The sequence below is a fragment of the Euprymna scolopes genome, chromosome 46 (genome assembly GCF_053919585.1).
Source record: "Euprymna scolopes isolate OS-2025 chromosome 46, ASM5391958v1, whole genome shotgun sequence".
NCBI classification, from domain to species: domain Eukaryota; kingdom Metazoa; phylum Mollusca; class Cephalopoda; order Sepiida; family Sepiolidae; genus Euprymna; species Euprymna scolopes.
The window spans coordinates 15,412,918-15,424,183 of record NC_136527.1 but is presented as its reverse complement, the minus strand read 5'-3'; the positions used below and the strand labels follow the sequence as shown (position 1 = coordinate 15,424,183).

The following is an 11,266-nucleotide window of genomic DNA, read 5'->3' as shown; positions in this document are numbered from 1 at the left end:
TGGGGTCACCCTGTAATAGCGTACCAAAAAGGGATCTGTTGTGTAATGTGTACCATACGTCTATATGCATAATGGAGTACCAACATAATACCGCGATATGTACTTTTTGATTCTTCACTATTTGAACGCTAGAATTATGTTGTTGCTTTCTATTTATGTTTCAATGCTATGATCATTTAAATGTTCATATACGGGTGTGTGCATTTGATACATACTTTAGTTTCATGCATCGTTGATCTTGTCCACCTAGAATTCATCTTGTTCTTGAGGGGGGAAGCTGGAACCTGTCTGAACGAATATTCATTCACTTCCAAGAACGTTGGTTTTATTCGCTTTCCAGGTATCGATCGCAGAAGAACGGAAAATGTGTGTGTGTGTGTTATACATGTATTTTTTCGTCATACCTTATTTTCATGCGTCCTTGATTTTGCCCACCTGGAATTCATCTTGGAAGAGAGGCTGGAGTGGTTAATTCTAGGCCTCTATTCTAAGACACGTCAACTCCCTCCCCGGTGAGGGGGGGGGGTGATCTGTTAAACCGTCCACCCTGCTCAATGTCCAAATTCCAACTCCAATGTCCAGCTTTGGCTAACTGATCACGTGGTAACATACATGTACTTCCATCAGCTGATCGGATGCTTCTGGTAAACTTGTCTATGATATGATTTTATCATATTTTGACAATTTTTTATCAACATTCTTCATCTTTATCTCTTGTTTATCTCTACAGTTAGATAGATAGATCGAGATCGATAGATACAGAAATAGACAGACAGATATATCGATAACACATTTATAGACAAATAGATAGATCTACAAACAAATAAGTTACAAATACTTTCACGTGTTATATATTTACTTATATATTGTTTGCATGTGATGTTTTTTTTTTACTATTTTCTAGTTTTAATTCATTTTCCAAGTGTTGATCGCAGAAGAATGGAAAATGAATATCTTTGCTTGAATGGGTGATTCTAGGTCTCTATTCTGAGGCACGCCAGATCCCTCCCCCGGTGAAGGGGGATGATCTGTTTAACCGTCCGCCCTGCTCAACGTCCAAATTCCAACTCCAATGTGATCTCCAGCTAACCTGATCACATGGAAACATACACATACTTCCGTCAGCTGATCGGATGCTTCTGGGAAACTTGTCTATGATATGGTTCCATCATATTTTGACTGTTTTTATCAACATTCTTCAGTTAGATAGAAAGATAGATAGAGATGGATAGATAGGTAACTAGATCGATAGATATATCGATAATACACATAGATAAATAGATAGATCAACAGCCAGAAAAATAACTAACAAATACTTTTTGTGTTCGACTTACTAAATAACGTGTGTGTGTGTGTGAAAAGAGGTGTCAGAATGCTATGAGAGCTAAAATATGAATATTTATTTAAAAACTATACATAAAAATTCCAAAGACAGACAAGCGGTTTTATTGTATACTTCAAATGCTTCCGGTAAACTTGTCTATGAATTGGTTTTATCATATTTTGACAGTTTTTATCAACATTCTTCATCTTTATCTCTTGTTTATCTTTCCAGTTAGATAGATAGATATGAATAGATGCAGAAATAGATAGATTGAGAGATATATCGATAATACACGTAGATAAATAGATCGACATACAAATAACTAACAAATAATTTCTCGTGTTTGACTAAATAAAATGTGTGTGTGTGTGTGAAAAGAGGTGTCAGAATACTACATAACAAATCTGTTATGTTTTTATATAGACTCATGTGGTTCTCGGTTGATTGACTGTGTCTTACTGTGTCGGATATATACTTGAGAGTCAAAAGAATGAAAAGAATATGCTGTTGTCACAGCCCTAGTCATGACTCAAAAACGATTAAATGAGCGACCGTTGAAGAAAGCGCATTTTTTTTTTAATTTAAGTTTTTTTTGTTTTTATTTTTTTAATTGAAAATTTTTCTTTTTTTCTTTTCTTTCTTTTTCCTTTTTCTTTTTCTTTCCTTTTTTTTTCTTTTCTTTTTTTTTCTTTTCTTTTTTTTTTGGAATCACCAGTTATCAAGACTTATCACGAATGTAAGGTGGTAGTGTAGTAATCTTTAACAGTGTAAATTTGATTATTTATGAGAACAGCTTAACAAGAATTTGTTTATATTGGATTTGAAGGCGACCATGTTGTATTCAACCCGGAAGCAGACTAGCAGAACAGTTCCACAGACATTCACCCACAATTTCAGTCACTCCAATCGAGAGATCTTTTAAAGATTCTAATCGTTCCTTTGAGTGCAATTATTTGTATTTTTCTCTTGCGCTTGATTCACCGGGTATATTCGATAGGTAGTTTTTGAAATTCTTTTTCATGGGTCCGGTTGCTCTTCTAATTACTGAAATGATGGAAATCTTGCTTAGATTCCAATTTCTTTTCGTACCGTACATAAGACGTTGCCATTTTGTTATCTTCTCTATCTCAGCTATGTTAAAGCCAGCATCGTTAGGGACCCTTACTTCAACTAGGGTTGCTTCTTTCTCCCTCTTGTTCCATATCACTATACAGGGTGAGCTAAAAGGGAGAGAACCTTAGTTCATGGAATTTGCTTTTAGATTTTACACATACTTTCAATCAAGAAACAAACTAATCCCGCTCTTCCATGTGAGCCATTCCCTGTATAGTTGCATCGTCTAGTGGCTGTTGACCGGCTGTTTAACTCGGGCGAATAAAACTCCTTGTTGTGGTTTAAGACTAAACTTGTTTCCTTCAATAATTACAAGAAACCTTCTCTACCACCAATAGCAATGGCCAAAGACTCTTTATCTGAAAGTACATCTTTTAAACTCCTCGGCCTAACGTTCACAGGAAACATGAGTTGGAACAATTACATTGAGAGCATCGCCAGGACCACTGTGAAAAAGGTAGGTTCTCTCTACCATGCTAGAAAGCTACTGACTCCTGAAAGTATCCTGTACCTCTATAAGTAGGGGTAGGCTATAGAAACAAAATTTTTCAAATAAATGCCAAAAGTGGCTTATTACCTTCATTTAAATGAACAGGTGATTTTGTTCAAAACAGGTCAAAATTGGAGGGTCGCTGGCCCCAAACGTGATTTGACCACGTTGACGCGTGAAAATGGCCCAAATTTTGCCCCCGAACACACTTAATCACTTATTGAAAGCCACAGGGTGCATTTTTTGACTATAAATGCATTTATATCATTAAATCTAACATTCCCATTGGCTATCCAACAAGTATAGGGTGTTTTAGGGTATCTCAGAGTCCAAAATGGGTCAAAATTAACCAAAAATGGTCGGAAATCACGGATTTTCCAAATGTTAGATTTAATGATATAGAGCCATTTATGGTCAAAAATTGCACCCTGTGTAGCTTGGGAGGTGCATTTTGGAAAATCCGTGATTGGGATTCATCACCGGATAAAGTTTTATAAACTTAGGACAGAAATCTAATATATAAACGTCTATATATCTGTCTGTTTCCATATTTTCAAACTGTATCTCCTCCGAATCAGGGGCCTCAAGTGATTGGATTTTTTTTATGGGTCTTTAGCTGATTAAAACATCTATGTTTATTTTTAATTGTTTTATATGCATGTTACGTTGTTACAGTGGTAACGTCACCAACTTTGAATGTTACAGTTTCGGTTTCGATTCTCGCTGATGGCACCTAAATACTTTCTTCTTTTTTTTTTTTTTTTTTTTTTTTTTAAATTTTGAAATCACAACTTTATAATAATATATACAAAATCTGGGCAAATTAAAATATCATATTTGAGCGGGCAAAGTTGCAACAACAACAAAAAAAAAAAGCAAAGAAAATCAACTTTTTATTTAAAAAAAAAAAACATTTTCATTTTAAAATAAATTCTTGAGCAAAGTTCAGCAAAAAAAGTTTTGACGTAACCCGATTCTCTTCCATCACAGACTCTTTCCGACATTCTGAGGATTATCCAATACCAGCGACCCTCCGTTGTATGATCCAGTTGGGTGCGTGTGTCCGCAATGCAGTTCATTCAGGATCTGGACGTACGACTGCTTTTCTTGCTCCATGTTGTGACATTCGCAAATGCTTACCCGCGCATGCGATACCAGCTCGGAAAGGAAATCTGAGTTGCGTAACAACATTTCCGCTTTGCAAATAAATTCCTGAAACGAAAAGTACATTTTTAGAATCTTTCGTCTCACATGAAACCAAAACATTATTCTAGTAAAAAAAAAAAAAAGTTTACCCAGACAGTCCATGACCTCGAGGGGATTCTATTTAGCTGCAAATATAGGTATGTGTGTGTGTGTGTGTGTGTGTGTGTGTATATATGTATGTATATATATATAAATAATATAAAACTGAATGTGTGTGTGTCTGGTCACGAATAGGCTCCTATATGGTTGACTATTTGAAAAAACTGATTACATATAATGATAGAAGATGTATCGAGACACAGGAATGGGTATGTTTGATCTGGCAGAATGGTAGGTCATTAAAATTGTGGGGTCTGCGTTCACGCCTGGTCCACAAAGTATGGAAATAAAAAAATAAAAAAAACGTTTACAAGTGTTTTTAATATAGATGTACATAAGAATACTTTGATAAGTATGTTTGTTTTCGTCTCACATGAAACCAAAACATTTTCTAGTAAACAAAGAAAAAAAAAGTTTACCCAGACAGTCCATGACCTCGAGGGAATTCTATTTAGCTGCAAATATAGGTATGTGTGTGTGTGTGTGTATATATATGTATGTATATATATATCTATATATCTATAAAAGTGAACGTATCTGTCTGTGTGTCTGTGTACATTTCCCTACGCAATAACTTTGTAAATTTTTAGTCTATAGACTCGAAATTTGACCGGCGCAAGGGAGGTAATTAATGTATCTTATTAATTCTTTAAACTTTTGGTCTCCTTTCTTTTACTTTAATTAAAGGGGGCTAACTCATGAATCCTTGCTTTTATATCTATATATCTATAAAAGTGAACGTGTCTGTCTGTCTGTCTGTGTACATTTCCCTATGCAATAACTCTGTCAATTTTTAGTCTATAGACTCGAAATTTGAAATAACGGGTACTGAGATTTGGGAAAATCGATGTGACGTGTGTCAGCCAGAAATTTGGCTGTTAAGGGGTCAAATTTCAACGGTTTGACCTTTAAGAACTCTACCAAACTCCTCCGACAATTTTGGGTCTAGACACTTGAAATTTTAGATATAGGTTCCTTGAACCTGGATCTAACTTAATAAAGTGATTTGAGCCCGAAACTATAAATTTTAAGGGGTCATAATAGGGGTCAAAGTTTTAAAAAATTAACCATTTTTTTTTGTTTTTTTTGCTTTTTTTGCACAGCATACACCTCCAAACATCCGAGCAACGCCGGGCACCCCTGCTAGTAAATAATATAAAACTGAATGTGTGTGTGTCTGGTCACGAATAGGCTCCTATATGGTTGACTATTTGAAAAAACTGATTACATATAATGATAGATGTATCGAGAAACAGGAATGAGTATGTTTGATCTGGCAGAACGGTAGTTCATTAAAATTGTGGGGTCTGCGTTCACGCCTGGTCCACAAAGTATGGAAATAAAAAATTAAAAAAAACGTTTACAAGTGTTTTTGATATAGATATACATAAGAATACTTTGATAAGTATGTTTTAACTTAAATAGGGATGGTATAATAAAATTGTGGGGTCAGTGTTTGGGCCTAGCCTTCATCTAAAACTGAAGACCCAATACTCAAAACAACGAGGTATTACAAAAAGGCTGATTGGGAAGCCATCAGGGAACTCATCAGAGATGCCCCATGGCAAAATATCTTTACTCTTCCAGCAGAACAGTGTGCAAATGAGACCACTAAATGGTTCAAAACTGCAATTGAAGCACATGTTCCCGCACGGAAATTCTATAGCAAGCCCCACTCTCCCCAATGGTTTACTTCTGTTTGTGCAGCTGCCATTTGTCAAAGGCAGCATGTGTTCCGCAGATTCAACCGACATAAGTCCAGCTCAAATAAACAGAAGTTTATAGAAGCTAGAAATAATTGTAAGAGACAGCTAAGACAGATTACTCTGAAACCACCAGAAAACGCATCGAAGCACAGAAATTAGGAACCCGGGATTTTTGGAAAATTTACAACAGCGTAGTAAATAATGGACAGTCAACTATTCCCCCACTATCAAACAATCACGAGGTTGCTTGCACGGCAACTGACAAGGCTAATCTGCTTGCCAGTCAGTTTGCCTCAAATTCCACATTGAACTTGGTACACCACTCACTCCCTGATTTTCCTCTGCGAACAGATGCCACACTAGACGATTTGAAAATCACCCCTTCTCAGGTACATGCTATAAAAAACCTAGACACCTCAAAAGCGTGTGGACCAGATCTCATCCCGGCTGTGCTATTAAAAAAATGCTCTGCCGAGGTTGCTCCAGTTCTCTCCAAACTTTACAATAAATGCCTTAACGAATCTTGCTTTCCCGACTACTGGAAAACCGCCTCTGTGGTACCAGTCTTCAAGAATTCTGGTGAAAGAACTGACCCACTAAATTATCGCCCCATTAGCCTCCTCCCGCTTTTTGCCAAAATATTTGAGTCCTTAGTTAATCAAGCCCTAGTCCAGCACCTAACAGCTGCTAAACTCCTGACTGACAAGCAATATGGATTCAGGCAAGCCCGTTCAACAGCGGATATCTTAACTGTAGTTTCTGAACGTATATATCATTCATTGGACAAAACAGGGGAGGGTAGAGCGGTAGCCCTCGATATATCTAAGGCTTTTGACAGGGTATGGCACGATGGTCTTCAAAGGAAAATTAGATCATATGGAATCACTGGAAGAATTCATAATGTAATTAAATCCTTCTTAAGTAATAGAAAAATCAAAGTTGTCCTCGACGGTCATACATCCAAACAATATGACATAAATGCGGGAGTACCTCAGGGGTCTATCCTTGGACCTCTATTATTCCCGATATTCATAAATAAGACTACGCGGACGATATTGCGGTTCTTGTGGATATTCCTGATATTCATGAATGGACTACTCGGACGATATTGCGGTTCTCGGGGAGAGCTACAGAGACATACAGATGGTGCTGAACCGAATCCAGGAGAAGGCAGCTGCCATCGGCATGAGAATCAACGCCAGCAAGACGAAGATTCTATCGGCTGGCATCCCCCAAGCAGAAAGGTCCTCCGTCACTCTCAACGGGGAAATCCTCAAGGAGACGGATAGCTTCAAATACCTGGGCTGCACGTTCATTGGTACCGGTCAAGGCATGAATGAGATTGAAGCGCGCATTAATGCCGCACGAGCTGCCTTTTGTCGACTCCAAAGGCGATTATGGTCACGGCCTGAAATACGTCTGAGGACAAAAATACGAATCTACCAGGCCCTCGTCCGCTCAATACTTTTGTGTGGATGTGAGACCTGGCCCATACGGAAAGCGGATCTGCGACGCGTAGAAGTTTTCAACCACTACAATCTCTGCCGCATTGTCCATGTCCGTCCCTTGGATTTCGTCGCCAACAAAGAAGTCCGGCGTCGCTGCAATCTCCAGGCAATTACTGACCTACTGCGGGCCCGACGCCTTCGATGGTTCAGCCATGCCTCTCTCTGTGATGCAGGGGTCTTTATCCACGAGGCTATCTCCCCACGTCCTCTACCTGGCTGGAAAAAACGTGTCGGTGGCCAGCTAAGAACGTGGCTCGGGACTATCAAAGCCGACGCTGAGCTTATTTCGGGCCCCCTCATCTATGGCCTGTCTCGTTGGAGACGTGACTGGCTATTGCTCACTCGGGATCTTGCCTCCGATCGCCGGGCTTGGGCCGCAGCGGTACGAGATGTGCATCTTCATGAAGCCGACTCAACTCTTCCAGGGTGAATGTCGTTTCAAGTACAAGTACAAGTATATTCATAAATGACCTCCCTGATAAAATTGTTTCGGAGATGGGTATATTTGCCGATGACACCACCCTCTATAACAGATATGAGGGGAAAACAAATGAACACATATCTAAGGAAATGGCAGAAACACTAGAGGATGACCTCCAATCTGTAGTGGAATGGGGACAAAAATGGTGGTCACATTCAATGCTGCTAAGACTAAGCTTGTTTCCTTCAATAACTACAATAAACCTTCTCTACCACCAATAGCAATGGCCAAGAACACACTACCTGAAAGTACTTCTTTTAAACTCCTCGGCCTAACGTTTACAGGGAATATGAACTGGAATAGATACATTGAGAGCATTGCCAAGGCTGGAGCAAGGAAGGTTGGCTCCCTCTACCATGCTAGAAAACTACTTACGCCTGACAGTATCCTATACTTCTAACAGGCCACCATTCACCCATGTATGGAGTACTGTTGTCACATCTGGGCTGGTGCATCTGCTGCTTGTCTCTCGCTCCTGGACAGGCTTCAAAAGAGTCGCCAACCTGATAGGTCCTGAACTGTCATCTAGGCTTCAGCCTCTGTCCCATCGATGAGATGTGGCATCCCTCTGCCTGTTCTACAAATACTTTAATGGTGAATGCTCTGATGAACTGCAAACACTTGTACCTCCCCGACGTAACTACCCCCGACAAACCCGACAAGCTACTAAGTCTCATCCCTTTACAGTAGAGATCCCTAGGTGCAAGAAAGCCTTTTACTCCAATAGTTTCTTCCCCAGAACTGCAGGTCTTTGGAACTCCCTTCCGGGATTCTGCTTTCCCAACTGTACTGATATGCAGAAGTTCAAGTGTAATGTGAACAAACATCTTTCTACTCATCTCCCTTCATAATGCCCCTTCTAATTAAGTCCCTGATAGTAGCCCTCTGCTTCAAAGTGGCACTGTGCCTTGTTTGGAGTGAAAATTGAAAAAAAAAAAGATCATCCTCCATAAGTGTAATTTTATGTTCAGGAATCGGAATCGGTAATTGTATCAGAATCAGAAAAAATACTTCAAATACTTATAAATCGTCTCCGTAAATAATCAAACTTTGTTCATTCTATTCATTATTTTCAATCCTCTCAAAATATTGTTCATCATGCAACTGATAATCTGTCTCATTAACCTCTATCCTCGAGTTGCTTTTAGCTTTGCATAGGTTTATTATAATTTGTTATTTCCTTAATATAAACTTTCACAAAAGAACTTTCAAATATTGGAGGAACTTAATTTTGATTAACAAAAAAAGAGGGAGAGCACCTCACTTCTGTTAAACTGACTTTCTTAAAGAAAAGGAAAAGATGAAGAAGAAAAAAAAAGAAAGAGGAAGAAAAGGGAAAAAAGAAAGAAAAGGAAAAAGAAAGTCAAAATGTAAAAGTAAAATAACTAAAAAAAACAAACAAAAAGAATAAAAATGAAGAAAGTGAAAAAATATAAAAAGAAAAATGAAAACAAAAGAACAAAAAAAAGTTATTTCCTTTAAATTTGGTGACACAAGAGAAAAGTCACTTCTAATCCACTTAAAACCAAAGACTTTTATTGTTGTTTGAAATATTGTGAATAAGATGTTTGTTAATTTGCATAAATTTATTATAATTTATGTTTTTTGCACTCTTAAGGGAAGATATTCTATATAAATTTTCACAAAAGGACTTTCAACAGAAGGAACTCTTAAATATTGGAGGAAGTAAATTTTGATTTAAAAAAAAAAGGAAGAAAAAGAAAAAAGAGAAAGGAAGAGAAATACGGAAATTAAAAAGGAAAAATCAAAGAATAAAAAGGAAAAAAAACTGAAAGAAAAAGATAGGAAAAACGAAAAAGAAAAAAGAAAGAAACAGAAAAGAAGGAAAGAAAAAGAGAAAGAACAAAAAAGAAAAAGAGAAAGAAAAAGATAAATACGGAAATTAAAAAAGAAAAATCATCAAAGAAAGAAAAGACATGAAAAAAAAGATAGGAAAAACGAAAAAAGAAAGAAAAAAAAGAAAAGAAAAAGAGAAAGAAAAAAAAGAAAAAGAGAAAGAAAAAGAGAAATACGGAAATTAAAAAAGAAAAATCATCAAAGAAAAAAAAGAAAAAAAGATAAAATAAAAAGATAGGAAAAACGAAAAAGAAAGAAATAGTAAAAATGAAAAAAATGAAAGAAAAAGATAGGAAAAACGAAAAAGAAAGAAATAGTCAAAATTCAAAAGTAAAAGAATTAAAAATAAAAAAAGACAAAAAAAATAGCAAAACAAAAAGAATAAAAATGAAGAAAGTGAAAAATATATATATATATAAAAAAAGGAAAAAGAAAACAAAAGAACAAAAAAGTTATTTCCTTTAGATTTGGTGACACAAGAGAAAAGTCACTTCTAATCCGCTTAAAATCATTTTCAAAGATTTTTCACATTTTTTTTTTGTTTGAAATATTCTGAATAAGATGTTTGTTAATTTGCATAGATTTATTATAATTTGTTGTTTTTTTTGTTTTTTTTTTGCACACTTTACTTAAAGAGGAGAGGTTCTATATAAACTTTCACAAAACAGCTTTCAACAGAAGGAACTCTCAAATATTGGAGGAAGTTAATTTTGATTTAAAAAAAGAAAAAGGCACCTCACCTCTGCTAAACTGACGAAGGCCAGCCAGAGGAATAGTTGGCCGAAACGTCGTGAAGATGAGGATAAGAGTCCACAATAAATAAAATTAATAAATGAGGTTAGTAAAAAAAAACAAAATTAAACTTCATCTATTCCTTTTACTATTTCCAATCCTCTCATAATATTTTTCATCATTCAACCAACAATCCATCCATCTCATTAACTCTTATCCCTGAGAAGCTTTTAGCCTTGATAAATGGAGAATGTTTAATGGGGAGGGGGAAACTTCTTTCATTCCATTAGTCATTTCCAATCCTCTCAAAATATTCTTCATCATTCAACTAACACTGATTCCATCTCATTAACCTTCATCCTTGAATGGCTTTTAGCCTTGATAAGGGGCAATTTAGTTAAAAAAAAGAAAGAAAAAAGACACAAACCCGAGGAGTTTCAAAATGAAGTCTATTCATATTCCATTAACCTTCATCCTTGAATGGCTTTTAGCCTTGATAAGGGGTAATTTAGTTAAAAAAAAGAAAGAAAAAAAAAACCACAAACCCGAGGAGTTTCAAAATGAAATCTATTCATATTCCATTAACCTTCATCCTTGAGTGGCTTTTCTAACAGTTTTTCAAAAGTTGTATTTTAGCTTAATTACAATTAATCTAAAGGAAACTTAGTTCTTATCTAGAATACCTCCATATTGAAAAAACAAAAATAAAGAAAAATCTGTATGATGCATGTACCTGTGATGAAACGAAAA

General features: G+C 36.4%; 1 protein-coding gene across 4 annotated transcripts in view; it reads right to left on the bottom strand.

The window, feature by feature from the left end:
• Positions 1–3,807: 3,807 nt before the first annotated feature.
• Positions 3,808–11,266, bottom strand: part of LOC145270403 (glycosyltransferase 1 domain-containing protein 1-like) — a 118,967-nt gene continuing 111,508 nt past the window's right edge. For all 4 annotated transcript variants that reach the window (XM_080126046.1, XM_080126049.1, XM_080126047.1 and 1 more), the window contains exon 12: positions 3,808–4,139. In XM_080126046.1, the coding sequence (XP_079982172.1) occupies positions 3,912–4,139 (228 nt within the window). In that variant the 3' untranslated portion in view covers positions 3,808–3,911. The remainder of the gene's footprint in view (positions 4,140–11,266) is intronic.